The sequence below is a fragment of the Artibeus jamaicensis genome, unplaced genomic scaffold, assembly GCF_021234435.1.
Source record: "Artibeus jamaicensis isolate MK-2021 breed Jamaican fruit bat unplaced genomic scaffold, CSHL_Jam_final scaffold_537, whole genome shotgun sequence".
NCBI classification, from domain to species: Eukaryota; Metazoa; Chordata; class Mammalia; order Chiroptera; family Phyllostomidae; genus Artibeus; species Artibeus jamaicensis.
In genome coordinates this window covers 40,435,710-40,463,446 of record NW_026522047.1, presented here as the reverse complement: position 1 = coordinate 40,463,446, position 27,737 = coordinate 40,435,710, and the positions used below count along the sequence as shown (strand labels likewise).

General features: G+C 54.3%; 5 protein-coding genes across 6 annotated transcripts; 2 read left to right on the top strand and 3 right to left on the bottom strand.

Annotated features, from left to right (window-relative positions):
- Nucleotides 1–970: 970 nt before the first annotated feature.
- LOC119043546 (anaphase-promoting complex subunit 13-like) lies at nucleotides 971–3,035 on the bottom strand. Its single transcript, XM_053658463.1, has 3 exons — nucleotides 3,016–3,035; nucleotides 1,205–1,363; nucleotides 971–1,058 (listed from the first exon to the last, which is right to left on the bottom strand). The coding sequence occupies exons 1-3, from the start codon at nucleotides 3,033–3,035 to the stop codon at nucleotides 971–973; spliced, it is 267 nt and encodes an 88-aa protein (XP_053514438.1).
- A 125-nt stretch (nucleotides 3,036–3,160) lies between these two features.
- On the top strand, nucleotides 3,161–6,636 carry PEAK3 (PEAK family member 3). The gene is given in 5 exon segments (XM_053658462.1): nucleotides 3,161–3,166; nucleotides 3,506–3,983; nucleotides 6,241–6,408; nucleotides 6,411–6,491; nucleotides 6,494–6,636. Coding segments are annotated over 5 exon segments (876 nt in total).
- Nucleotides 6,637–8,714: 2,078 nt separating this feature from the next.
- On the bottom strand, nucleotides 8,715–12,457 carry OAZ1 (ornithine decarboxylase antizyme 1). Its single transcript, XM_037137780.2, is given in 6 exon segments — nucleotides 8,715–9,275; nucleotides 9,517–9,602; nucleotides 9,959–10,131; nucleotides 10,576–10,662; nucleotides 10,664–10,721; nucleotides 12,229–12,457. Coding segments are annotated over 6 exon segments (684 nt in total). The 5' UTR covers nucleotides 12,375–12,457; the 3' UTR covers nucleotides 8,715–9,141.
- A 4,144-nt stretch (nucleotides 12,458–16,601) lies between these two features.
- On the top strand, nucleotides 16,602–23,988 carry JSRP1 (junctional sarcoplasmic reticulum protein 1). Of its 2 annotated transcripts, none has more exons than XM_053658598.1 (7): nucleotides 16,602–16,694; nucleotides 21,174–21,263; nucleotides 21,718–21,755; nucleotides 21,889–22,018; nucleotides 22,400–22,570; nucleotides 23,255–23,346; nucleotides 23,456–23,988. In XM_053658598.1, the coding sequence occupies exons 1-7, from the start codon at nucleotides 16,625–16,627 to the stop codon at nucleotides 23,921–23,923; spliced, it is 1,059 nt and encodes a 352-aa protein (XP_053514573.1). In that variant the 5' UTR covers nucleotides 16,602–16,624; the 3' UTR covers nucleotides 23,924–23,988. The 2 variants fall into 2 exon arrangements, with proteins under 2 accessions (XP_053514573.1, XP_053514574.1); XM_053658599.1 differs by lacking the exon at nucleotides 16,602–16,694 and adding an exon at nucleotides 20,138–20,186.
- Nucleotides 23,989–24,222: 234 nt separating this feature from the next.
- On the bottom strand, nucleotides 24,223–27,661 carry AMH (anti-Mullerian hormone). Its single transcript, XM_037137900.2, has 5 exons — nucleotides 26,629–27,661; nucleotides 25,797–25,936; nucleotides 25,478–25,586; nucleotides 25,237–25,396; nucleotides 24,223–25,155 (listed from the first exon to the last, which is right to left on the bottom strand). The coding sequence occupies exons 1-5, from the start codon at nucleotides 27,155–27,157 to the stop codon at nucleotides 24,291–24,293; spliced, it is 1,803 nt and encodes a 600-aa protein (XP_036993795.2). The 5' UTR covers nucleotides 27,158–27,661; the 3' UTR covers nucleotides 24,223–24,290.
- Nucleotides 27,662–27,737: the final 76 nt, after the last annotated feature.

Sequence of the window (27,737 nt, the reverse complement as noted above, 5' to 3'; positions counted from 1 at the left end):
CATTTATAAATGCACCCAAAGTTTGAAAACACTGTGGGCAATCGTAGAAATCCCAGCCATCAGCCCTGACTGGTGTGGCTCAGTGGACTGAACACCGGCCTACAAAACAAAAGGTCGCTGGTTCGATCCCTGGATGGGGCACACGCCAGAGTTGTGGGCCAGGCCCCTGGCTGGGGGTGTGCAGGAGGCAACCAGTGACACTTCTCTCCCCCCCCTTCCCCTCTCTCTAAAGATAAATGAAATCTTTTTTTTTTTTTAAGAGGGAAAGAAATCCCAGTGGTCAGTGAATGGACTTCTAAACACCCATCACATCCGCAGGCTTCACACGCACCCGCTCAGACCACCCCTCTGAGTGGGGTGCGCAGGAAGTCCGGGCCTTCTGTGCCGGCTCCCTCTGCCTCAGCTTTTTCACATCTTCAGTCACCTCTGTCAAAGGACAAATATAAGTAGTTGCGAAGCATGAAAATCTGACGCTAAAACGAAATTAGAGTTAAAGGCAGATGTCTAAGTAAACCTGTTTAAACATAAGCTTGTGAACGAAGAACTTCACTTTCAAAGAGCCAAATATTCTGCGTTGCTGAGGAAACTCAGTCCGTCTGTCATCCTGGCAAGTATTTCCACACTGCACTTTGCTGCCGCAGCCTAAGTGGGTGTACATTTTTGACTGTTAATCTATCACTAAAAGATATGAATTAGGAGACTGGAAGAAAGCATTTCGTATCCATGTTTTATTTATTTTTCTTTTATTGATTCTAGAGAGAGTGGAAGGGAGGGAGACAGAGAGGGAGAGAAAGGTCATCGATTGGAGAGAGAGGCATCGATCAGCTGCCTCTTGAATGCACCTCCTCTAGGGGCCAGGCCTGCAACCTGGGCAATGTGCTCCGATCTGGAATTGAACCTGCGACCCTTTGCTTTGCAGGACAACGCTCAACCTACCAAGCCATGCCGGATTGGGCTCTTTTTCTATTTTTTAATCCATCCATGAAGAAGGAGCCAATTGTCTGTTTCCTGGGAGGGGAATGTTTTCATGGAGGCACCGTAAGGCCAAACTGGTCCACCTTTACCATACTTTTGCCGTGTATAATGCACACCCACGATTTTGCGTGCATTATACACGGGGTTATTATACCCATGTATAATGTGCATCCTTATTTTTTCCCTCAAAAACTTGGGGAAAAAGTGCACATCATACACGGCAAAATACGGTGTTTCTCGTTCTTCAACAGACCCTGTGGTGCCACCGTTGCCCTGTTCAGGTTTGGGAAGCTCATTCAGCCTTATTGCAACCTCCTCATAAGGCAGCTTGTCCTCTTGACAAGTATCATTAATCAAATCCAAGACCCTTCCATCTCTCCGTACCTCACTAGTCTCCTAAAGCTTTGATCTTGTCAAATTGGCACCCAACCCAGCGCTGTACCTGCTACTGCGAGAGCCCAGATGAATCAATTGTTTAAAGAAAAATCTAGCTTGTGTGGCTGTTAGGAGAGTGGAAGACACTTTTCTTTACTGAACAGAGGGGTGCAGATTTGCCAAAGGTCACACAGCAAGTCAGTACAGAGCTGGCTTGAATGGGATGGGAGGATCCCCAACCCCCCACACTGGGGGCTTCTCAGATGGTCCTGCAGAAAGGGAAGTGTTGCCCTGGCTGGTGTAGCTCAGTGGACTGAGCACAGTCCTGTGAACCACATGATCGCGGTTCAATTCCCAGTCAGGGCACACGCCTAGGTTGCAGGCCAGTTCCCAGCAGGGGACTCACGAGAGGCAACCATACATTGATATTTCTCTCCTTTTCTTCTTCCCTTCCTATCTAAAGATAAATAAATAAAATATTTTTTTAAAAAGGGAAGTGAGCCCTGGCTGGTGTAGCTCAGTGGATTGAGTGTGGGCCTGCAAACCACACGATTGTGGTTCGATTCCCAGTCAGGGCACATGCCTGGGTTGCAGATTGGTTCCCTGCAGGCCAGTTCCCAGCAGGGGACGCACAAAAGGCAACCATACATTGATGTTTCTCTCCCTCTCTCCTTTCCTTCCCCTCTAAAGATAAATAAATAAAATGTTTAAAAAAAAAAAAGGGAAGTGAAAGCTGCAGAGCAGGAAATGAAAGCTGCAGAGGGAAGAGCCTTGGTTGGATTTCTCCCTAAACAGTCTTTGCTGGGGTCCCCTGCCCTCCCCAAGTGTGGGGGACATGAAACGCCTCGCTCCCTCCAATCTCCTCAGACTACCCACTACTCACCTGGAGTGACCTTTGGGACCTAATCTGTCTTTTCCACCTGCCCCTACCCCGCTCTCAGCCCTGGAACTGTCTGTGCGCTTCCGGGCCCTACCTCCTAGTCTCTGTGAAGGCTGTTTCTTCTGCCTGCAGTGCTGTTCCTGCCTTTGAGGGAGTATGGGCAGTTCTGGTTTGCTGCCAGTGGCAGGTCAGCTATCAGGAGTTTGTCCCCAAGGCTCCCTGCCCTGCGGTCACTCCTGTCCTGACGGTAGGAGGCTCCTGGAGGGGTGCTGGGGCAGGGGAGAGCAGAAGCGGCAACTTTTCTAGGTCAGGGCGACTTGGATCTGTGCGGGGCAGGGCTGGAGCAGGGCTGCTGTTGGCTTGCGGAGGAGGAGCCCTGGGGGCGAGGTCCAGGTGCGGGCCCTTGCACCTCGTGCCTGGCCCCCAGCTTTCACCCAGATGGCTTGCCCTCAGGGCTGGATAGTCTATTCAAGCCACAAAATTACAGGGTCCTTCCCACCACCCTGGAATGTTGATGGGCAACATCCCTGTCTTGCAGATGAAGAAAGGAGCCCAGAAAGGGCAAGAATCACCCCCAGGGCTGCATAGCAGAATCCGGTCCAAGAGGGCCTGGTGCCTGACTGCTCTGCTTTGGCCTGGTCTGTGCACACTCACCCCACCCTATCACCTGCTCATGCAGACACCCCGAGTGTGCCCACTCACATTTGCCCCCCCCACTCAGCAGCATGAGCAGCCCCAAGCTACCCACCAAGACCCCCCTCCAAGCCCTGGACTCCAGGCCTCACCTGGCTGACTCAACCCACATACAGCAACGGAGCCACGGAGGGGGGCCCAGCCGGTGGGGGGAGGGCAGCAGGTTGCCAGACCCCTCTGAGGTGGCCAGAGCAAAAGAATGGAGTCTCTCTCACCATTCAAGAAATTCTCTGCCTAATGACGGTTTAACCCTATTATATTAGCTTTTTTAATACCTCTTAAAAAAATAGTGCTAGGTTCACCAGCTGGTAAAAAAAAAAAGAGAAAATTGGAATTCAGAGAGGTACAGTGAGTTGCCCAGAGCCACACAGGAAAGCGAGGGTGTGGGGTCACCTAGTGCTGGGCTGGGTGTTTCTCTGCCACCACTGTCACTCCCAACCTGTTTCCTCACAGGGTGCAGAGCAGTTGGGTGTCAGTATTATTTCAGTTTCGGACTTGGGGACATGGGGCTGAGGGGCAGAGCCGCATGTTCATGGCTCCGTACTCCATGTCCTCACCCTCTCTTCCTCCCCCCCACTCCAGGAGAGGTCTGTGCCTGCTGCTCTCCGTCACCTGAGTCCTTTCTCCTCAACTGACCCACAGCCCCTGCCTCCAGCCCTGCCCAAGAAGATCCTGACCGGGGCACAGTCCTTGCCAACCCACAGGGCTGCCAGCCCCAGCCCTACTCCAGCAGGACAGGCTTGAAGGCCTCTTCTGGGGTTCCGCAGCGTGGGTGAGAGTCAGGCAGGCAATGACGAGATTGGGCCAGCCAGTCCCCCTGCAGAGCTGCCCTTCTGCTCCTTGGACACTGAGCTGGGCCTGTCCTTCCGCGACCTGCAACACTTGGTCGTGCATGCTGCACCGGAGGCCTGGCAGCTGGAGGGCCTCTGCAGTGTGCAGGCTGGCTCTAAGCCCAGCTCCTGGAGGGCCACTGGGCCCCTGCCACCAGGCCGAAGCTTCCACCTTTTAGACAGTTCAGCCTGCGTGCAGAGCAGGGATATACCCTCCTCTGCCACATGGTGTGGGTGGCCTGGCATGTCCTGGTCACCAAGGTGAGCCCCACCACTGTCCCTCCTCCTGGAAGGGCTTACCAACCTTCCGTCTGTAGGCACAACCCCTACCTGCACTTTGGGCTTAATTGCTTATTTTGCAAGTGATGTGAATTAGCACAGTCAGGCCCTGGAACAGCGTTTCTCCATCACCTGGGAGTCTTGTTAAAACTTCCTTCCCAAGGCCCTCAGGGCCCAGGAACCTGCATTTTAACTCACTGCCCTGTATGTTCTGGCTTGAAAGCCACTGAGTTCACCAGCCACAACCAACTGATAAACACCGCTTCAAATAATAACAATAGCCCTGGCTGGTGTGGCTCAGTGGATTGAGTGCTGGCCTGCAAACTGAAATGTCTCCAGTTCGATTCCCAGTCAGAACACATGGCTGGGTTACAGGACAGGTCTCCAGCAGGGTGTGTGTGTGTGTGTGTGTGTGTGTGTGGTGTGCAAGGGGCAACAGATCGATGTATCTCTCACACATTGATGTTTGTCTCCCTCTCTCCCTCCCTTCCCCTCTCCCAAAGGTAAATAAGTGAAATCTTTTCATTTTATTTTATTTATTTATTTTCAGAGAGAAAGAGAGGGAGAGAAACATCAATCTGTTGCCTCCATGTGGCCCCCAATGGGGACCTGGCCGGCAACCCAGGCATGTACCCTGACTGGGAACCGAACTGGCGATCCTTTGGCTTCCAGGCCATGCTCAATCCACTGAGCTACACTAGCCAGGGCAAAGTCTTTTTTTTTAAAGCAACCAATAAATGCATAAATAGGTGGAACAACGAATCAATGTCTCTCTCCCTGAAATCAGTAAATAATTTTTTTAAAAAGATTCCAGTTAGCCCTGACTGGCATGGCTCAGTGAATTAAGTGCCAGACTGCAAAGTGAAAGGTTGCCGGTTTGATTGCCGGTCAGAGCACATGCCTGGATTGGGGTCCAGGTCCCTAGCTGGGACTGTGTGAGAGGTAGCTCATGAATGTCTCCCTCTCTTTCTCCCTCCCTCCCCTCTCTCTAAAAATAAATAGATAAAAATCTTTTTTTAAAGAGGTTCTGTTAATAAGTCATTATCACCAAGCATCAGGCACATCACCATGTTAGACGAATCTTGTTGACCAGCGGAATGTGTTGCATGGGCCCATTTTGCAGACTGAAGTGCGGAGGGAGTAAGTTGTTGCTGACTTTTAGTTCTTTAGTGGACAGCCTGATGCTGGCTCCATCTCAGAGACCTCTGGGGACTTTATTTTTTTAATATAGACCCTCCCCAGAGCACACCGCAACACCTGTAATTTTTAAACACCCCCCCCAGATGATTCTAATGTAGTCCCCAGATCTGACGCTCTCTTGACCTTCTAGAAAGAGCTTTCTTGTCCAGTTCTGCAGCTGCTGGCCACGCCTAACTTCTGTGCATGTGCAGTGGGGTTGGTACCTCCTGAGATATGCGCTGATGTCACATATGCACCTGATCTCAAAGACTTAGTGTCAAAAAATGATCATGTAAGACATTTCAGTATTTTTTATCGGTGCTCTCTTGCATGATACCATTTTGGATGTGTGGGGTTAAAGTATGTTACAGAAATTACTTTCACCTGCTTCTTTTCACGTTTTAAAAAATGTGGCTACTAAGAAAATTTTTTTTAATATTTTATTTATTTATCTTTAGAGGGGAAGGGAAGGAGAGAGGGAGAGAAGTATCAATGTATGGTTGCCTTTCATGCGTCCCCTGCTGGGAAGTGGCCTGCAGGGAACCGGTCTGCAACTCCGGTATGTGCCCTGACTGGGAATCGAACCGTGATTGTCTGGTTCGCAAGCCCGCGCTCAATACACTGAGCTACACCAGCCAGGGCTTACTAAGAAATTTTAAATGACACTACGGCCTGTGACATATCTCCACTAGACAGCCCAGCCCTGACACTTTTGCCCAATGGTAAGAACCTGCGCCTTTGGTAGACTGGAGAGTTTAGTCTCGACATGCCATCCTCTCTGGTGTAGTTTTTCTTAAAATCATCTTGGTGACTAACGACCAAATTAACATTTAACCCCTGCTTCTGGAAGCATGTAGTTTGCCTCCCTCCTCTTCCCACTCACAAAGCCAGAGTAGGAGCAGGTTGGGGTAGGCAGGAAGGCTTCAAGGTCAAGAGCTGGGCTGGTTTGAGGGGGCTCCTCAGATCACCTGCCCTGCAGGTGATCAAGCCTAGAACCCAGAAGCCCTAGCTCAGGCTCTGGAACTTCAGGCCTCGCTGCTGAGGAGCACTTCAGCCTGCAGGGGCTGTGTGGTCTGGACTGGAGGGTGCGGCCAAACTTGGCCCTGGAGCACCTGGAGGCCCAGGGATCATTCCTGGTGGAGCTGTGCCCAAAGAACCTGCTGCTGGCGGAGTCATGGACTATTCAGCCTCCAGGGCCTTGCGCCTGCTGCCTCTGAACTTTGGCCTCATGTGCTCATGGCCACAGGAACCCCTGAGTACCCATGAACCGCAGCTAGGCTGCTTGCACAGCTTAGTCCTGTGCCCTTGGCCACGCCTTGACTCCTGGCTGCCCAGCTGGCCTGTGTGCAACCCTCTGTGGGCCTGACTTGCTGCATGCTGCAGGCACTGCTCTGGGGACCTGGACCTCGCTGGGCCACGCCCTGATGCTGCTGTAGGACTGACCCTACTGGAGAGACGTGTCTGTTCCAGGATCTCTACAAGAGGCAGGCACTCCTTCCATGGCGAGGACTGCTGGCCATGCCTCCACAACAGGTAGACACCCCCTTCCCCCTTTTCTGGCCAGATGGCTAGTGGAGTGCAGAGGTGTGAACATCCTTCCTCCAATGCCTGTTCCCATCCTGTGTTGGGGACTTAGGCCCAAGGCCTCCCCAAAGAGGCAGGTGGCTCCCTTCCAGGGCTGGGGGTTAATTGCCAGAGTTAGCTGAGGTTTTCTGAGGCCAGGGCCACCCACACCTCTTCCAGAGGACACCTATTAATGTGTGTGGAACCCTTCACCCCACCTTCCAGTAGAAGCCAAGGCACCCTTCTGGTGTTGGCGTCTGATGGTTACTGTCCTCACAAGAGCAGAGAGCGTGAACACCTCTTCTGGGGCCAGCAGGGGAGGCGCTCCTGGCCTGGAGCAGCCCCTGGTGCTGAGCAGAGCCAGTGATCCTTCCAGTGTGAACATCCTTGTCAAGAGCTACTTGGGGTCTCCAAGGGTATGGGAGGCCCACCCAGCACTGCTCACTGCAGGGGAGTCTGAACTCACCTCCCAAAGGTGCCCATGCCCTACCACCTTGCCCAAACTCTCTCCATCCACTGTAGCCTCCTTGCTGTTCCTGTGACATTAAATTCTGTCCAGCCACCCAGGCTTTGTATGGGCTGTCCTCATCTTACCTCTTCTAATTAAAGTTGCCCCATCCAGGGCCCTCTGTAGCTCTTCTCTCCCTCTGCCCGCACTCCCCTCCCTCCGCCCCCAGAGCACTGATCACCACCTGGAAGTATTTCATCTGTTACGTATCATTTGTCTACCTCCTCCACCAGGCTGTGAGTTCCCTGAGGAAAAGGGCGAAGTTTAACATACAATAGGTGCTTACTAATAGCACAGGATGATAAACTGGTATGCAAGATTCATCAGGGACCTGAAGGAGTGAACTGGGTATGTTTATACCTCTGAAAAACACACAGGAACCCAGAGGGGTCCCCCTGCCCTTGCCTGTGGTCTCCAGCCACGCCTCCTCACCCTTTGTGCCCTACCATGGTGACTCTGAAGGGAATCTTTCTAACCCCCAAATGTGACCAGATCTGCCTCCAGCTCACATTTGACCTCCTATGACTCCCCATATACTCAGAATACGGTGGATCCCCCTACAAAAGCTCTGCAAGCTCTGGCCAACCCCCACAACCCCCCCTAAACCCAATACCCTCTGTACCCTTGTCCTACCCCTAGACTAGGGAGTGCATCTAGCTGTCCCAAGCCTTTGAAAACTGGACCATCGTCACATAATATCCTATTCCTCTTATTAGAGGAATATCCTATTACTCTTAAATATACTCAAGTAACCCCTGGCATCTTTACTGTAAAAGATGCCCCCTTTGCATCCTATTTCCCAGCCAAGTCCAGGATGTCAATCTTGGGGAGGGTGCTCCCAGAAGCAGCCAGCAGGTGGCGCTGCAGTCAGGACCATCTTGTGGCCAGCCTCCCGGTTCACCCCTGCCCCCAACTGCAAGACCAGTCTCCCCCACAAGCGCTCATTATCTCAGCATTGCGAGACCTGAACCCAAAGAACTGAGGTGCACAGGGTCTGCACTTTTCCACTGGGCCTGTTTCCAGCAAGGGTGAGGCCATTCAGGGTGGGGAAGCCAGCCAGCCTCCAGCCTTGGCCATCCAGGGAAGGGGGTCCAGAAATCCAAGGTGTGGGTGAGGTAAGGCAGGCTGCCACCCAGAGCTGCCTCTGATCTGTGCCAACAGCAGTTAAGATGACCGAGAGGTAGCAGGGTAGAGCCCCAGGATTCTGAACCCTCACAGCCATGGGTCTGAGCCACGGAGCATACCCCACAGAACCTGGCTATGGCCGGAAGAGACGAAGTCCAGTCTCATTCCAGGAATGTTTTTCCTGTGAGAGGTCACGCAGCACAGCCCAGCCCACTTACCTGCAAACCAGCCCAGCCCACTTCAGCCCCAAGGTACAGCCAGCTGCCAGCCTCCAAGCCAAGTTAACACCACTGAGCTCACACAGGAATAGATGTAATCACTTTTATTCGATTTTTGAAAGCAATAGAAGGGTGGATTAATACCTATCTCTCCAAGTTAAGACCTAAAACTGTTTCCAAAACTTCAAATAAGAAACTCCTGCTCGAAGTACAAGGATAATCTGTATCACCTTAACCCAGCGATAAAAAAGTAAAATATAAATTTTTATTTAGAATTAAAGCAAATACTTCAGTATCACAAACACAATATTAAACTTCAAGAAGTATACTGCTAATTTAGAGTGAGCGTTTATTTGCACAATTACAACATGCGGACAAACCCAGAGGAAGGAATAAGCCTGGCATTTGCACCAGGCACAGCAGTTGGTCACACCACTCGCACAAAGCGAGACACAAAAAGGGAGCCATGGTCTGTGATGATGTCAGTGGCGGTGAAGGGTGCAGGCGGCACAGCTGCTACTCATCCTCATCAGAAGACTCTCTCTCAAACGTATATGCCATGAAGCAAGCGTCGGGTCTCTTGGGGACAAGGGGATGCCCCGGTCTCACAATCTCAAAGCCCATAAAGCTGAAGGTTCGGAGCAGAGCGGCTGTGGGGGAAAGGCATCTGAGCCTGCTGGCCTGCAAGAGGCTGCAGCAGTAATGGGGGGGGGGGGCAGGAAAGACTGAGGATGACCAGCAGGGAGGGTGTGGCGGGGTCCTATTAACAGGATGTCCAGACACCAAGATTTGACAACAGGACCTTGGGCCACAGAGCTTCACCCTAGGGCCAGAGGAGTGGGTACTCTCACCCCACATCCCTGCACAAGCAGCTGACAATGGGTCACCCACCTCTGTCATCACGGTTCTTGTGGAAGCAAATGAAGACATGGTCAACATGCAGCTGCTCCTCAGCAAACTCAAGAACAACTGCAAAGCTGAAGTATATCCAACCATCAGATCTGCCCACCCTCTTGCACTTCTTCTGAAGGCCCAGCCCAGGCTTCTCACTTTTCTCAGGAGCCTGATTTATGGGTCCACCACTCTTCCAGTTCTAGACCTAGGGACACTGGGGCTGGGTCATTCTCTGGGAGCCAGGGGGTCATCCTGAGCACTGGGAGAGTTTGAGCAGCATCCCTGACCCCATTCCCTCAATGCCAGAAGTACCCTCGTGTGACAACCACAGATGTCCCCAGACATGGCCCAGTGTACCCTGGGGAGGAATTTCCTGAGAACTGCTAGTCCACTGCCCAAAAGGGGAACCCTCACCCCCCAAATGATGGCCAGCCCTCACCTGTCTTTGCTCCCCTCTGGCAGAGCACCGCCTGGGATCTCAATGTAGAGGCAGCTGCTGCTCAACACTGCTCTCCAGTTAATGTGTTTGGCATCTGTGAGCCTGGTCTGGACGTTGAGAATTTTCGTCTTGTTATTAGACGTTAGTTCCTCTGTTACATTCAGCCTATTATCCTGTGCAAGAAGAGTGCCAAGTCCGCACCTTAGAAACCAACTCTCATAGGCTGGTGATATTCCTCCTCCACACCACAATTTGGAAAACCCAGGAAAGCACCAATGAGCCAGTCACCAGGCCCCCTGCAGTGATGTCATCTGCATGCAGGGCCTCTGAGGGGAAGCTGCCCTAGGCTGGGAAGAAAATGGGAGTTTGCCAAGAACTACTTGTGGCTCATGGTACAGTAAGAGCTTTGGCTACAGCTTGTATTTACATGTTCCCCGACCCTCGAATTATGAAAATTCAGTAAAATCACAGATAAAATTTCTGGTACACAGCAGGGTATAAGAAATCTCCACTGCTGAGAAGCAGATGCTACAGTTCTAGCCAGCAGGTCAGGACAGCCCCTGACCCCCACCCCCCTCCTTACCCAGTCCAGGGAGCCTTATAACCCAGATACTTACAGAGTAAAATAAATTAGCTGAAAGATTGTGATCCCTCTGACTATTCCCTCGCCCACCTGGGATCTTCAGGGGTGGGTGAGGGACATCAGGAGCACCACTGAGGCCCTGGACCCAGGTTACTACAGCAGTTGAGAGAGACCCTGGAACTGGAAGAAAACAAGTTGGTTAGGGGCACTGGTTTTTACTGACAGGGCCCCAAGCTCCAGCCACACCAACATGAAGGACAAGGCATCCCATAAGTCCAAGCGAGAGAGTGGTACCCATCTGGAACCCTGCTCTCCCCACCCTGAATCTGATGCTTACACTGGTCAAGGGGTCAAAATCAAGAACTGACTGCTAGAGCTGCTTAACAGCTCTAACCACCCCCACCCCAGACAATCAGAAACAAGGGATTACTTAGATGGGCCTTTGTGGGCAGCACTTCATTAACCAGCCCAATATTCCACTTAGTCTTTTGCCCTTTATCTACCTTAAACCAAACGAAGTCTCACCAACTTAATCCTACCTCCTGTCAAGTTTTATTTCCCACTTCTAACTCAGACCACTTCAGCTTCCCCCTTTCCATTTTGCAGTCTGTAGCAAAGATCGGAAATTATACTGCGTTAAGAAGCCAGCAACCTTCTGTTGTCGGCCCCCACTGGGCAGGGTGCGCTGTGGGGCGAGGCCCTGAAAGGCGCCCCTCCCGCCCGCAGGACTCTGATTGCGTCATCTCAGCAAAGCTGCCCTGCGCCCCGGGGGAAATTTTCACAATCGCGCAGCCGGGGCGCCAGCAGCCATTTGCTGCGCAGTGTAAACAAGTCCCAAAGTCGCCTCCATTTTGCAGGGCTCTCATATGGGGCACCCCCAAGGCCCAGCTCATATGCACTGCGGCTAAGGATCCCTTCCCATGAGGCTAAGGAAAACCCGAAGGATGGGGGTGGGGTGTGTGTGTGTGTACGCGCAGGGGGGGGCATCTAAGATCTCGCCAACTACAACTAGCACGCTCCATATCGGACCCCCACGCCCCGGAAGCGGACACGACCACGTTTAACCAAAACTTCCTTAAGAGGAGAGAGCAGCAAGAAGAGAAGGTGTCATAGACACGCGAGGCACAGATCAGCAGCCACACAGAAAAAAGCCCTTGAAGCTGTATACGTGGCGCAGCCACGCTCCTTCGGTCCTCGGGGGCCTGGCATACCCAGACTGACGCACTCTGGGGCCAAAAATGGGGGGTCACGAGGGAGGCCGCAACGGGGGGCTGAGAGGAGAACCCCGCTTGACTGAACTTTCCTACAGTGGGCGCTACGGTCCTAGCGATCAACGTTAATGGGCCGCACCCGCAAAGTGCAGAATCATGGGTCTCCCAGGCCCAACTCGGCCTCCGGCCAACCCACCTCCCAAATCTTCCCCGCGATCACTCGGCCCTCCTCCGAACCCTAACCCAAATCCCCGCTGTCTCCCAAATCCAACCAGGTGCCCTGCGTCCCCCGATATCCTGCCAGACCCGAAACCCCAGACTGGTCCCGCTGCCCACTCCGCCCCCACCCCACAGAGAACCCGCCCCCCGCGCGATTGTGGCCTCGACAAAGGGGCGGATCTCGCGCTCCCAGGACTTCCGTGGCGCTGCGCCGCGGTGCTTCTGGAAGCTTCGGGTAGGGGCGGGGCCCCGCTCACCTCTCACTGCTGCGTCCACCGCGGCTGTGCAGGCTGAGGAGCGGCATGGTGCGTGTAGCGTGGATGGTGGCGCTAGGTTTATTTCCCTCCTTCTCTCTGGCGAAGCAGTGGCTGTTGAGGATCCGCTGCAGGGAGGATTTCACCATCCGGCCGCTGGGGTCCGAAACCAGGAAAACCTCCGCTGCGCCTCACCGGGCCGCCGCCGCTGCTCGCCGTTCGCAAAATGGCGTCTTCGTCGCCACCGGCTTTTATAGGCACCGCAAGCGCGCCACGCCCCCTACGCCGCCGGAACGCGGCCGTGAGAGGGGCGGGGCCACCGAGGAACTGGACACGCACGCCCCTCTCGGCGTCTGATTGGCGAAGGATTGGGCTAAAGGCTTAGGGTACCGCCCCCTCACTCTGGCGTCCCTCTGCGGAAGCGCGGAAGAAGCGGGGCCGCCTCGGCGCCTAGAACGCGGCACGCGCACGCTCGCACACCGCCCCGCTGGGGGCGGGGCTGTGCGAGTCGCTTCGTGGCGGGGGCGGGGGTCTGTTTGTTGGGGTTTCCGGGGTGGCCCAGCCCCCGCTGTGGTCGCCATCGCCGTCGCTAGTGTTCCTTTCCCTAGCGGCATCCCCTCCCCGACATTTGAGAGCGACAAAGTCTCTGGGTTTTGGGGGAAGTGTTCCCAATGCCGCTACCCCCAACAGGACAAAATTATTTTTAGTAATAATCTAATAATGGGTCATAATGATGGCTTTCTGGATTCAGCCTTTTCACGTTTTAAAACAACTTACCATTAGAGAATTTTCAATGCTAATAATATTCAAATTCCGTAAAATAGTGTCTAAAATTTGGACTTAAAAATATTAGTCTTTGCAGATAAACTTAAATATTTCCTGTGTGAACTAAAATTTTCCTCAAGCAAAGATACTACTCCTGTGGTTAAATTCAGAAACACATTTCACATAACTAAACTTTGCATTTACCACGCAAAAATACCATTCCTTGTAAGTCTTGTGTTTCATGGTTTTATGTTGTAGGCACAAATAGAAACTCAAAAAGTTACATGGGATTGAAGCAACTCCACTTTGTTTCTTTTCTTTTTAAGAAACGATCTCTGCCAGTCATTTTAATCTTTTTTATTCCCACTCTTCTGTGTCTATTTGGGTTAGAAACAAACTCTCCCCAGAGGAACCTTGAACGATTACAAAACGGATAGAAATCTTTTATTTATTTTTCTTATTGATTTTGAAAGAGAAAGGGGAGGGGGGAGAGAGGGGAAAAAAACATCGATTTGTTCCACCTGCCTATGGTTTCATTGGTTGCTTCTTACACGTGCCCTGAGGGCTGGAACTTGCAATCTTGGTGCACTTGGGTCAACGCTCTAAACAGCTCAGTTACCTGGCCAGGGCCAAAGCTGATAGAAATTTATTCTGCAAAAGACTTGGCTGGTGTGGCTCAGTAGATTGTCAGCCTGTGAACCTGAGGGTTGCCAGTTTGATTCCCAGTGCCTGGGTTGCAGGCTGGGTCCCCAGTGGGGGTTGCATGAGAGGCAACCATACACTGATGTTTCTCTCCCTCTTTTTCCCTCTCTTTCTCCCTCCCTTCCCCTCTCTCTAGAAATAAATAAAATCTTTCTTTTTAAAGAAATTTGCTCTGCAAAGTATGTGTCTAGTCCCTGTGGATCTCTGAATTCCTATATGGGATGCAGTATATATTACTTTTCGATATTATAAGTAATAAGTGTCTTATTTACAGTAATATACATTATTAAAAAACTGTAACAATTATAAAGGTTGGGCCAACCAAAGAATTTTCCCAAGGAAAGAACATTTCACTGGCGACATTGCCTAGGATCAGAGCTTATAGGGAAAGCATACAGCAAATGATTTTCAGTTAACTTTATAACTGTTTTCAACTTTTCTACGGAGGCACACATTTTTATTGGAAGGGCTCACTCCCAACACCCTAGAGCACTTCTTAAGTATCCTTGTTGTTTTTTTTTTAGATTTTATTTATTTTTATAGAGAGAAAGAAAAGGAGAAAGACACTGATGTGCAAGAGAAACTTCAGTTGGTTTCCTCTCCCACAACCCCAGCAGGGTACCTGGCCCACAACCCAGGCATGTGCCCTGACTGAAGGGTTAAGCCGGTGACCTCTCCAGTTCACAGGCTAGTGCTCAGCCCACTGAGCCGCACCAGCCAGGGTTGCACTTATTTGTAGGGTTAATATCATTGTTATTATTTAGGCCTTGTTTTGTTGAAGCTGGAAGAGCCTCAGGGTTTTGAAATCTGTTTTCTTCTTCCTCTTGTAATTCTCTAATGTCTTACGCAGACAGGCGATTCTGGGCCAAGAGTCCAGAATGCGGACCTGCCAATGGCTGGGCAGCGGTCACTGGGTCACACTGTGTTTACACCCCATGACTGAGGCCAGAAAGTGACAGAGATCACAGCTGACCCCCAGCACAGTGGGCTTGAGACTGCATCCTTAGAGCCCCCCTAGGACTGGTCCGTGGGGTGTCTCCCAGATTGCTTCATCTTCCAGGCCAGAACCTGGGGGGATGAAATGTAGGCAAAACCAAGGCCTCTTCAGTTCTCTGGGAACCAGCAGAAACCTCAGAACCCAAGACTCAAGAGTTGGAGTGGGGAGGGTGGTTTTTTCATTAGCAGGCCACGTGCTGTTTCTGGCCAAAGTAAGCTTTAATTTGCAATCATTTTGGGTGGAGAGGAGGAAAATGTAGCCTCTTGGTTAAAAAAAAAAAAAAAAAAAGCAGGTTACCAAAAAGCAAAGGTGGAAGGGAAAGGGGGCTTGCGTGGGGTCAGGGGAGGGCAGGTTGGGGAAAGTCACTGCAGGGGTTCGGGGTGACTGAGGGCTCCCAGCCTGGGCAGAGAGGCGAGGAGCAGTGTCATGTCACCCTTGTGGGGACAGTGGGCTCTGGTTCTGGGACAGCTCCCTCTGCCTGCTGTCAGGGAGGAGGGACTGACCAGGGTGAAGGGTGAGCTAGGTTGTCTGCTTTGTTCCCTGTGTGGCAGTGGTGAGGAGACTGAGGTACCTGTCACCCCTAAGATGGTAAACACTGAAGCCAGACCGGACTCTCCTTCCAGATTTTTGTTCAGCTCTGAAAGACTTGCCTGCTGTTGGATCTTGGTCATTGAACACGCAGCACTTAGTTGTTGAGGCAGAAATGAATTCCCACTATCCGCAGCGGGTCCAAATCACTCTCTGTGAAGACATCCTGGGCATCCCTGGCCCCACCCACTCAATGGCAGCAGCCCACCCCCTTGTGACAGTCACAAATGTCCTCAGACATGACCCAGTGTCCCCACCCAAATGTCACTTTCTCTTTCTTCTGTCTGTGAGAGGGGGAACCACGCTCAGCCGATGAGGGTGAATAAAGGGTCAAGGTCAGCACAGGTGCCTGGCCCTGGCTAACCTTGCTGGCTACTGAGAAAAATCAGACTACCCGTGGGGGATGTTCTCTGCTAGGAGAGGAAAGTCTGTAATCAGGGATGGCTTCTTGGAGGTGGTGAGAACTGAGCTGTTAGGAAGTGACAGCAGAGGGCCTGAGAAGGGCATGTCAAGGATGGAGGGTCCATGCCTGGGGTCCAGCTGATATCAGTGTGGCAAAGTTAGGCCTCTGGATTTGTGGGTGGGTAGAGGAGGCCAGGGATCTCACCGTGACTTTAGAAAATGGTTCCCAGACTGTAGTAAACGGAATAATAGCCCCCAAAGATATCTACCCCTAATTTGTGGGACCTGTGGATGTGTCACCTCATGTGGCAGAGGGACATTGCAGGTGGGATTAAGTCATGGCTCCTGAGATGGGGATGACCCTGGATTACCAGGGGCCCTGTGTCATCAAAGGTCCTCATAAGAGAGTGGCAGGGGCTTCTGAGTCAGAGACGGAGGAGGCAGTGCTGTTGGTTGTGAAGATGAAGGGAGGGGCCACGAGCCAGGGATGTGGTGTCGAGAGAAGCTGGAAAAAAATAGGAAATGGTTCTCATTCTCCCTTGGAGCCTCTGAGAGGACCAGCCCTGCCCACAAGTGGATTAGCCCACAAGGCCCCCGTGTGGAATTTGTGGCCCCGGGACTTCAAAATGATAAATGGCTGTTATAAGCCACTAAATTCATGGTGATTTCTTACAGCAGCCACAGGACATTCATACATGGGGTGATAGAAGTGTGTCCCTGGATGGGTGACATTTGGTGTGTGCATTTGACAAAACCCACCCGACAGTGCAGCTAAGTAAGACTTTATCCTTCGTTCAATGTAAACTTCACACGAAAAATAAATTTCACATAAACACAAAAGCCACACACATGTTCTGACTGATATCCAGCACACGATGTGCATGCCGAAGTGTTTCCATGCCTGCAACTGACTTCGACGGGTAACTTTAACAGTGAGATGGGCCGATGAGGCCATGGGCAGACGGGGGACAGCGCAGAGAGAATGAAGCAGAGCATCGCCTGCAGCAGCTGAGTGGTGGGTATGCGAGCCTTGTCCATAAACTCCCTCCATCTTTCTGTATGCGTGAAAATTTCATAATAAAATGCTAAAAAGTTAAAATAAAAATGGATTAATTAGATCAACTTTTACCATATTTATTGTTATTTTCAAGCTTTGCCTCCTCTCCTGACCTTATTCTCAGGAACAAATACTCTTGAGTAAACAGTAAGGAAAAAGGGGAAGTAAACAGATATGACTAGTTTCAAGTTTTTGCTTATTTATTTATTTTTAGAGAGAGGGGAAGGGAGGTAGAAGAAGAGGAAGAGAAACATCGATGTGAGAGGGAAACATCGATTGGTTGCCTCTCCTGCGTGCCCCGGACCCAGGACGAGCCCACCAGCCACGCATGTGCCCTTTCACTTGGTGGGATGACGCCCAACCAATCGAGCCACACTAGTCAGGGCCAGAACTGACTAGTTTTAATGTTCATCAGACAGACTGGAGAGAAGCGGAGCCAAGGGAGGCTTCAAACTGCCAGGATTTGGCCACCAATCCACATACACATCTGCAGCAGGTGATAAGGTGTCCGTGTCATTGCCACAGCTTGGCGCATGCAAACAGTCACACGCCGCAGGCTAGAGGACAGGCGCCAGAATTAGCAGGGCCTATTTCAAACCGGTGGCTGTTTTTCCTCCCCTCAATTCAAGTGCTATTTTTTATGATCCTCGATACATTTTCCAACACTTCTCATTGCTATATTTCAAATGCTCTTACAGAAGTTTCATTATAGAGAAAAGCGAAGACCCGTAGGCTGAGGCTGACGTAGGTGCTCTGCTGCCACCTGTTTTGTGCCCCACGGGCCCGTGCCTTCCTTCTCACCTATCTTTGTTTCTGTAGAGTTTTAATTTCTTTTTTCACTTAGGGGAGAGCGAGAAACATCCACTGGGTGTTCCTTGTACTCATGCATTCATTCCTTGCTTCTCGTATGTGCCCTGACCAGGGATGGAGCCCGCAACCTCTATGTATCAGGTGATGCTCTAACAAATGGAGCTACCTGGACAGGGCCATTTCTATAGAGTCTTTGTGTTTTTAAGATTTTATTTATTTGCTTTTAGAGAGAGGGGACGGGAGGAAGAAAGAGAGGGAGAGAAACATTGATTGGTTGCTTCCTGTGTATACGCTGCATACATGGTGTGTTGGATGATGCTCTAACCAACTGAGCTACCCAGCCAGAGCCAACTGCTGGTATATACTTTATTTTATTTATTTTTAGAGAGCTGGGAAGGGAGGGAGAAAGAGAGGGAGAGGCACCAACCAGTTGCTTCTCCCATGCCCCTAACCAGGGACCAGGCCTGCAACACTGTCATGTGGCCTGACTGGGAATCAAACCAGTGACCTATTGATTTGTAGGTCGGTGCTCAATCCACTGAGCCATACCAGCCCGAGCAGCTTGTATATTCTTAATATGAACACACTGCCCCTGAGTGTTTAACCCAATGGATGTGTATTCCAAATATTTCATATACTACATACGGCATTAGTCTCTTCATGTATAAATGCCAGCTACAATAGTTTCTGTTCTACTTGATTAAAAGTAGGTCTTAAGCTAATTTTAACTGCACTAAAAACTACAACAGTTCAAGAATCTATGATCATTAGGAAAATGAAGAATGCACAAAGTACAACCATAAAAGCAAGGAACAATTACCACGGTGCAAAATTTGTAATGGAAAACTACATAGAAATGGAATTTAAAATCACAAACTCAAGCCCTGGCCAATGTGGCTCAGTTGGTTGGAGCATCATCTTGTAAACCGAAAGGTCTCGGGTTCGATTCCCAGTCGGGGCACATGCCTAAGTTGTGGGTTTGGTGTTTCTCTCTCATATCGATGTTTCTCTCTCTCCCTCCCTTCTTCTCTAAGCGTGTCCTCCTGTGAGGATTAAAAAGTAAAATGGCAAACCTAAATTTAGGTAACACTCAAGATGAAAAAGTCAGCAGTAAATTCTACCAGCACAATGTTTGTAAGGATTTAGAAAAGGAAATACATTCTCTGCTGGTATAATGATATAAATCAGATCTTTGGTTTTTTTTAAAGATTTTATTTATTTATTTATTTTTAGAGAGAGAGGAAGGGAGGGAGAAACATCAATGTGTGAGAGAAACATCCATCAGTCCCCTCTTGCATACGCACAAACTGGACACCAGCCCACGACCCAGGCATGTGCCCTGTCTGGGAATTGAACCACTGACCTTTTGCTCTGTGGGATGACACTCAACCACCTGAGCCATGCCATTCGGGGCCATGAATTAGATCTTTAAACTCATGGAACAAGTCATCTGTGACACTTCCATGAAATTAGCACTGTAATAGTTGCTTTATGAAACCTTTACTTTCAGTCAAATCATATGCAGGATAATTTTCAAATACCTTTTTGAAAATATGCCTCATTGTCATTTCCTCCAAGCTAGTGCTGGCCAATAATCTCTTTACTATTTCCTTAATTCTGTATATATTTTTAATATCTGTGCTTATACTTTATATGTGTGTATAGCCAGACACAAAAGGCCACATGGTGTGTGGTTCCACGCATGCGAAATGTCCAGAACAGGCACAGGAAGTGGCAGGAAGTGGATTAGTGGTTGCCAGGACTGGGGGAGATGGGGCTTTGTAGAGCTACTGCTTATGGGGACAGGGTTTCTTTCTGGGGTGATGGATGTTCTGGAATTATTGTAAATAGAGGTGATGGCGGCAGAGCTGTACAGATGTACTGAACACCATTGAATTATACACTTTCAAAGAGTAAACTGTATAGTATGTGAATTCTATCTCAATAAAGCTGTTACTTTTAAAAAAATGGCGAAACAACTTCCCACATGGCTGGGCTAGGCGGGGTGCAGCACGTGTGATGATGGATGAAGCTAAGGTTTGTGCACCGGCAACTGGGTGGCACGGTGCAGCCTACAGTTGTCCAGTGGTTATTTAATATGGAGTCATCCATTTGCCCTCACTGCCCCCCTGGAGTAAGCAGCCCCACTTTCCACATGAGGGAACAGGCTTCTGAGCTGCTGCCTTGCCCAGGCCAGCCGGCGGCAGAGCCAGCCTCCAAGAAGCCCTCCCTGATGTCCCTGGGCTCTGCAGGTTACGCCACCTATGGGGTGGCGCACTGTTGGTACTTCATAAAGGCTTGCTGACAGAATCCAGGAGAGAAGGTGAGGGGAACCCCTTCGTGGCGCTCTCTCCCCTAGAACCCCTTTTCCTGATGCTCAGAGATAAGAAGCTACATTCCCAGAGTCAACATGGCCAACCTGACAGTGACTGTACGCAAAAGTGGGGTGGGTCACTCTCCGGCCAATGCCTCGCCCTCCTGCAAGGAGGTGGGGAAAGGCCCAACTGTGCCCTGCCTTCCCACCCCTCCTGCTCTGGCCACACAGCTGATTGGCCCATCCCACGCCTCTGGCCACCTGTTGCTGTCTTTCCTGGGGCTGCCCTACATGCAGTCCACCAGGCCCAGCGTGGCGGCTGTGGAGTAAGTGGGGAAGGGGGAGGCCTATTCAGAGATGAGGGTTTCCAGGGGCCTGGGGAGGGTGTCTCTGAAGTCCACGGGGGTCCCCAACTTTTGTGGCTGTCCCCTATACACCTAGAGGTGCACACCCCAGCCCACTGGGCTCCCCAACTGCCTTGCTCCAGCCTCTGAGAAGGGTCACTTTTCTGCCCAGGGGTGGGACACATTAACACAGGCAGGTAGAGGCACAGGGGACCCCCAAAACCAGGGCTTCAGGAAGCCAGCAGACTTGGGTTGGACCTCGAGCTCTGCACCCCCTCTGGCCAATACCTCTGTCCCCAGCCTCAGTTTCTCCCTGTCCTGTGGGAGCAGAGGCAGTGAGAAGAGACAGGGACTCCAGTGTTGGGGTGGAGAGGCAGGCCCCCAGGGCCTCCTCACCCTTTCCCTGCCTGTTGTGACCAAAGTGAGGCTGGTCCTGGCTGCTGGAACTTGAGGTCCTAGATTTAGGGGGCCAAGGGGGAACTGGGTGGCAGGTACGGCAGGTGAGGGTGGTCTAGAGGGGGAACTCATCGGCACGAAGGTCTGAAAAGGTGATGGGCCTCATACTGGTCTGTCCCATGGGCCTTGGGCAATGGATAAAAATAGGCCCTGGTCTCAGAGAACACAAGCCAACCCTGGGGCCCAGGGTTCTGGTGTGGGTGCCTGGTCATCTCTTTGTGACTTTGGGTGAGTCCCAGCCCTTTCTGGGCCACAACAGCCTCTGCTGTGTGCTCAGGGATGCCGGGTGATGGGGAGGGGTCCAAGGCAGGCCTGGGGGGCTCAGGGAGGGTGCCTAGGACGTGCCCTGAGTGAATCTGAATTCTCCATGTGAAGGGGGCTCAAGGGCTGGGGGCAGGCAGAGGCTGGATAACACTTGTACTCCGGAGCCCTGCCCCCCAGGTCAGGCCCAGGCCCACAGCGGGGGCTCAGTAAGCACAAGATGTTTCTTCCCCACTCTCCCTGCCCCCACAGCTCCAGTCTGGACCTGCTGCTTCTCAGACATCTCCATGACAACCGTGGCCTTGGAGGAGCCAGATGGAGGCCTGGGCAGTGGCCAGGCGGGTGAGGACCTCCCTGCACCGGCTGATCCCTGCCCAGGCAGGCCCTGGGGGAACAGGCTGAGATACCCGAGACACCCTGGGGGTCGTGCTGGCAGGACGAAGCCCAAGCCCCCATTCTCCGAGTGACCCAGGGAGCTCACCTGCGGAGACCAGGACTTGGACTCTGACACTGGCTTAAACAGTGCTCCTGTTTCCCACCTCTGGCCCATTGGTTCCTCAGGTGTCTGTAGGGAGCATCCCCCAAAAGGGGCTGACCCACACAGGTCCGGGTTCCAATCCCAGCCTCCCGGGGAAGTGCCAGTGTGCCTTTGGGTGAGGCTGCTTCTGAGCCTGTCTGCTTTCCAGTCTGTGAAGTGGGAGCCACCACCTGCCCCTTGCCTAGCAGAGCCCAGAGGAGGGTGGGATTAGCCTGGGGATCCCCATGACCTGAGTCTTCCTCTGTTCCCATTTAACAGTGCCGCCCAGGCTGGCTGACTCCAGCAGCTGGCCCCATGTGAGTAGCCGGGGCCCTTGAGTTTCAGCCCAAGACCTCCCTGGAGTCAGGGGTACACTGGCCAAGAAGGGTGGGAAGGGCTCAGGCTCCCTCAGAGGAAAGACAGGAAGGAAAGACTGGTGACTCCCCACAGAATTCTCAGGAGCCAGAGGCTGAGGGGAGCCCCGCAGGCGGAATGGATATCCGGCCCAAGAAGACAGAAAAGGAGCCTGTGGCCAAAGTGGCCCCGGGACTCAGCAAGGAGAGACCGAAAGCAGGATCAAGTCGGTTTGCAGGAGGCAGGGGTGAAGTGGGGGGTGGGCATGGAGTGACACAGGGAGTGGGTCCTGGGCTGGGTCCTTGGATCTGGGGGTGGGGGGTGGGAGGGAGAGACAGGGTGTTGTGCTGTGGGCTTCTGGCTGAGTGGTGTCCAGGTGTCAGAGGCACAACTAAAAGGTCCGGGAGCCTCTGCTAATTCATAACACCACCTAAGGTGCTACTGCTACTAAGTTTCAGCTAATTATCTAGAATATCCTCAGTATCCCAGTGAAGCTGCCAAACTTAGTTCCCCTGCCCAGGACCGCACAGCCAGGCGGGGCTGAGCAGAGTTAAGGGTGCAGCTCCACTCCTTGGAGCTGCACCCACCCCCACACTTGCTCCCAAAGCCCCGAGGAGCCCAGTGCGAAAGAAGGCGCAGGCTGCGGCGTCCCCAAAGCCGCCGCCACCTCCTCCGGCTCTAAGTGAGGAGCTGCCATGGGGAGACCTGACGCTCAACAAGTGCCTGGTGCTCGCCTCGCTGGTGGCGCTGCTCGGCTCAGCCTTCCAGCTGTGTCGCGGTGAGCCTACCTCCCCAGGGCAGGGGTCTTGCACGCCCCCTCGTGGACAGGCCCACGTCACTCCCCACTCCCGCCTTGCACACTCCTTTACCCCTAGCATGGATCTTGTGTGGCGTCCTCCTCTTCCTCCCTGCCTTGTGCACCTCCTGTTTAGGTACCACCGTGCACCTCCAAGGTCCGGCCTGCGCCCCTCTCTCCAGAATGGCCTTTTAGTGCCCCCTTTCCGTCCTCTCACCATGGACCTTGGTGCCCCTGCCTCCCCAGTGAAGATACCCTTCCCCCTGCTGTGCACTGCTCCTTACACCCTTACAGGTCCAGGATAGGCTGCAGGCTCCCGGTCCCTGCCCAGGCCCCCCGCCCCCCCCCGCCCCCCTCCCCCAGCCATTCTGTGGTGAGTCTTCCTCGTGCACCAGGGCGCTCCTGCAGCCCGCGGAGAAACATGACCTGTCCTTTTTACAAGCGGAATGAAGATGATTTTGAGGGAAGGGGCACCCGCAACAGCGGGGAGCCCAAACTCTTTCCAAGAGTTCAGAGCGGTCCAGTCCAGCCTCCAAGTACCCGACGGAATTGCTGACTCCCTTTGTCTTTCCCCGGGGAGAGGGAGTTTTGGCAGTGAGGGCTGGGGCGGACTGCGTGGTCGGCCTCTCGTCCAGGCTGATTCGCACCCCTCCTGTCCCCTCCAAGACGTCGTGGTTGGGGAGACGGACGCCCCTGCACCTGTCCCCGAGCCATGGGTCCCGCCAAGCTTGCCACCAAAGAAGCCAGCATCGCCCCCGGTAAGCGTTTCCTTCAACGACTGTGGGCGGCTGAACACTCATCCAGAGAAAGGAGCCTGGGCCTGTGGGTCTGCGCTGATCCTCTCACCCCTCACTCTGCCCATTGCAGCTGAAGCCTGTGGCCTCGGCCCCCTCATCGGGACCCTCTGCACCCCATGTGGAGGCAGAAGAAAGGACCGAGGTTCCCAGGAGAATGGAAGCTGCAGGAAAGGGAGAAGGGGACTCCGGGGAGGCCACTGGGGAGGAGCGCGCACACCTCGCCCACGGAGGTCCCAAGGAGAGGCTGTGGAAAGAAAGACCACGAAAGGAGAGGCCGCGGAAGGCGAGGCCTCAGAGGGAGGAGAGGCCGCGGAAGGAGAGACCTCGAAAGCCAGAGAAGTCACGCGCCTCAAGGGAGGCCCGGGAAGCCCTGCCCCGAAGCTGGAAGACACACGAAGGGGGCCATCGACGCTGGGTGTGGGACTCCGAAGACCCTGAGCACCGAAAAAGTCGGGCCTGGACCTCCCCGCGGCGCCCGGACGCTGAGGACTGGCCTCTGGGCCGCCAGAAGCACCGCGCCGGTAAGGGGCGGGACTGAGCCGGGCCTGGGTCCTGCAGCAGAATCCTGGGACCTCTTCTCTGAAGCCCTTGGTTCTAGCAAAATAAAGTGAGTGCTGCGAGCCCCATGTCACCTGCTTCTTTGCACCTCCACCACGAACCGCCCCGGGGCCTGAATGATGGGGGTGGGAGCTTCAGATGGGGGTGGGGTAGTGAAGGGGGCAGGCAGTGGCAACTGGGCCGACCCAGTCTTGTGCGCCAGAGAATTGGCTGGTGGAAGGAGGTCTCCGCCTGCCACCAAACACGCACAGACACCCTAGCTATGTGCTTGTGGTCTTTATTGGGGTGATGCTTGGGGTCCGAATAAATATGGATAGAGGCGCCACTCGGGACGCGGCGGCGCGGGGTTATCGGCAGCCGCACTCGGTTGCCACCATGTTGGGCACGTGGTGCGCGCTAATGCGCTCCTCCGATAGGGTGATGAGCAGCTTGCCCGTGTAGGCTGTGGGCACGCAGCAGGGCGGGCGTGCCAGGGTAGCCCCACGGGCCTGCATCTTGAGCAGCAGGACCACATGGTTACCGTAGTGCGGGTTGCGGTCGGACTGTGGCCACCCGCACGAGCCCTGGCAGTTGTTGGCCTGGTACGTCTCCGGGATGAGTACGGACCGCTCCGCACGAAGGTCCACACTCAGCTCTCGAAGTGCGCACGTCCCGTCTGCGGCCCGGGCCCCAGCGCTGCGCTGTGCTCGTGCTGGCCCGCTCCACTCCCGCCCACGCCACTCTGTGCGCAGGCCCTGCAGCGCCTTTAGCAGTAGCAGCGCACGCAGCGGGCCGCCGGGACCGCCTGAGTCCCCCGGGTCCCCAGGGCACAGCTCGAGCAGGCGCGCCAACAGCGGTGGGGCGGCGGAAGGCAGCCCTGGGAGGCCGCGCAGCTCAGCAGCAGCTGCCTGCAGTTCCGAGGCCACGCGGCGCGCGAGGTCCGCTGCCCAGGGCGAGGACACAGGGCCCTGCAGCGATGTGGGGACGCCAGCGGTGGCAGAGGCAGGTGATAGCAGCAACAGGGGCTCCTCGCCGTCAAGCAGGCGCTCCAGTGCCACGGGGTCCGACAGGTTGACCAGGCCCTGCGGGAAGCCAGCCAGGGCCGCAGGGTCTAGGGCCAGGCTCCGCAGCGAGGCCCGGGCTGGGGGACCCCGCAGCGCGCGTACCAGGCGTGTGAGCGTCTCCAGGAAGGGGTCGGCGCTGGGTGGTGGCTCCTCAAGCTGCAGGGTTGGACTGAAAGGCGAGGGGTCCGGGTGTGGGCTCGAGGTTAAGCCGTTCCCACCACCCCGCGTCCTTGGCTGGGCCAGCACGCACCTGGGTGAGGGGAAGGGCACAGTATCCTGACGACCCTGCACGGGCATGGGCGTAGGTCCGGACCGAGGCAACAGGAGCAGGGCCGGGGTCATCCTCGTGAAGCAGCGGGGGTCGGTGCGGAACAGCAGCGCCTGCAGCTGGGTGGTGCTCAGGAAGGTACCTGAAGGGAAGGGCCGGAGCTGAGTCGGGGGCTGAGGCCCAGGGCACCTGGCCCTGCCCACTCCCTCTGGGTCCGGCCTACCGTTTCCACGGTGACGCAGGGTTAGGATGAGTCCCCTGCCCTGCCAAGCCCCCGCGGGATGGTTCACGGCCAGCGCCAGGTAACTGGTGTCCCGGGATAGGCAGAGACTCTGAGGGAATAGGGGCTCAGCTTGGCTGGGCAGGGGTGTAGGATGCGACGCCACCCCTGCCCTGCCCACTGCCCTTACCACCCTCTCCAGGTTTTAGCAGGGACACCTGGAGCCTTTCCCTGGAGCCAGACTGTTAAAACCCCCTCCTCCCTCTCCTGCAATGGGTGAGCGCTCCTGGGGCTCAGGGAGTGCCCCACCCAATCCTAGTACCTGGGTGCCCAGCAGCCCTGCCCCTGTTACAGTGACTTCTGGGCCAGGCCCGGGGTACAGCACCAGCAGCGCCAGCTCTGGGGGGCTTTCTCCAGGTGGAGGCTCCTGGAACCTCAGCGAGGGTGTTGGCTCCCACATCACTGTCACCAAGACAAAGGGAAAGGGGGACAGCTGAGCCCTGAGGCCTAAACCCCTTGCCCAAGCCTGTTCTGCAGGGAGGCTCTATGCCACCTGGGAGCCACAGGCCACTGGTAGGGGTGGTTTGACACCCTGAACACCAGGTGCAGGACCTTGCCAGGGCAGAGGTGGGAGGACTGACAAGGTGGGTGTGTGGGTGGAGCTGCTGCCCATCATCCCTGAAATCTTGAGGTCTCTGGTTTTGGGGATCTCCTGGCTGGAGGTTCACGTGTCACCTGGGCAGCCCCACAGTGTATCTGAAGTCAGTGGCCCCTGGGCACAGGCTTCTCCTACTTCAGGCTTTCGTGCTATGTGGGAGGGGTGTTTCTTCCCTGGACATTTGGGATTGCTGGCCCCACCCCCCACCGGCTCCTTCCTGGAGTGGGAACCTTCCCAGGCACCGCAGGGGGGGGGTCTGGGAGTGGGGCATTTACTGGGGACTTCTAGCCCCAGACACGGCAAAGACAAGGGCACACACCTCCCAGGCTGCAGGGTGCCCAGCCTAAGGGAACAGGGCCATAGGCCTCAACCTCCCTAGGAGGCCAGGGAGCGGCCTGGGATCTTACTTGGGAGCACAGTCTTCATGTAAGGAGAACAATGACTGGGGACCACAGCAGGGGGCCCTGCCCACTTTCAGCCATGGGCCCCCACATACCTTCCTCCAGGTGCAGGACCACCAGCTGCTGCCCATGTGGCTCCCCCAGCCACACTTGAAGCAACTGAAGAAGGGGCAAGGCAGTGTGCTCATGGCTGGGGGTGCAGACCCCAAAGGTGGCCAGGTCACGGGGCCCCCAGTGGCTCTGATGCAGGGCCTCCAGGAAGGCCTGCTCATAGCCCCTTAGGGCTCCCACCACCCGAAGCGGGGCACTGCTGCCGTTGCCATGTCCACCCAGCGTCACCAGGCACAGGGAGTCTTGCTGGCTGCTTGCAGGCCAGACCTGAGGGCCTGGCCAGTCCCGGTCTTGGTGGAAGATGAGACCTCTGGTGCCTGCAGGGGGATCCCCAGGTAAAGCCTCTTCTCTGGGGGTCCCAGCCCTCAGCAGGGTGCCCCAAAGCAGGAGGACCAGCCGAGAGAGAGGTGCAGCCCACATCCTGGGAACTGTGAGGGGCTGGGCCACCCTGCTTATATGGGTAAGCCCAGGGTGTTTGTGCTGGAAGACAGCCCCTATCGCCTCCCAGGACATGACCTTGGGGGCCTGTGCCTGAGCCCCACTGCAATCCTGGGCCTTCTCAAAGCCCCTTCTGTTCCAGCCTGGCTGCCTATCTCCTTCCCACTAGTGATAGAAAGTATGGCCTGTGACCAATGTGTCCAACTGTCCTTGAGTTTTTCCCTCTGGAGATGGGAGTGACCAGCGCAGATGGGCCAAACATCCACAGCTGTGGAGCTGGGCCTGGAGGAGGGCAGAGGGGTAGAGCCCCTCCCTGAGGAGGCCTGGGATCTGAATGGCACCAGGTGGGTGGTCTCTAGACGCAGATAGGGCTCCCTGAGTCTTCTGCTCACTCACTCTGCCCCTGGGAAGCCGAGGGGCCACAGGAGCACAGGTGTCTTGGCCTGGAGACACCAAGGCCAGAGCGCATCCTCTGCTTTGCTCTCCTCCCACAAGATGAACCCCAAGCCCATGGCTCCAGGGCAGAGCTGAGACATGGGGTCACCTACCGCAGTTCTGGTGGGCCACAGTGTCTTCAAGCCTGACCCGAACCACTCATAAAGGGTAGAGGGGCTGCTAAAGTGCCCTGCCCACCCATGGACACAGCAGTGCAACC

Bases quoted from the DNA above. Each gene is read 5' to 3' on its own strand.
- LOC119043546 (XM_053658463.1), bottom strand. From the start codon at position 3,035: ATGTGGGTTGAGTCAGCCAG. The intron at 1,364-3,015 runs GTGAGGCCTGGA...TTAGGAGACTAG, and splicing joins ATGTGGGTTGAGTCAGCCAG to TGAGGTACGGAGAGATGGAA. The intron at 1,059-1,204 runs GTATTTTGCCGT...AGTATGGTAAAG, and splicing joins GTTGAAGAACGAGAAACACC to GTGGACCAGTTTGGCCTTAC.
- JSRP1 (XM_053658598.1), top strand. From the start codon at position 16,625: ATGAGGCCATGGGCAGACGGGGGACAGCGCAGAGAGAATGAAGCAGAG. The intron at 16,695-21,173 runs GTGGGTATGCGA...CTGCCCCCACAG, and splicing joins TCGCCTGCAGCAGCTGAGTG to CTCCAGTCTGGACCTGCTGC. The intron at 23,347-23,455 runs GTAAGCGTTTCC...TGCCCATTGCAG, and splicing joins AGAAGCCAGCATCGCCCCCG to CTGAAGCCTGTGGCCTCGGC.
- AMH (XM_037137900.2), bottom strand. From the start codon at position 27,157: ATGTCCTGGGAGGCGATAGGGGCTGTCTTCCAGCACAAACACCCTGGG. The intron at 25,397-25,477 runs GTAGGCCGGACC...CCTTCCCTTCAG, and splicing joins CCTGCGTCACCGTGGAAACG to GTACCTTCCTGAGCACCACC. The intron at 25,156-25,236 runs GTGCGTGCTGGC...CTCGCCTTTCAG, and splicing joins GTGCCCTTCCCCTCACCCAG to TCCAACCCTGCAGCTTGAGG.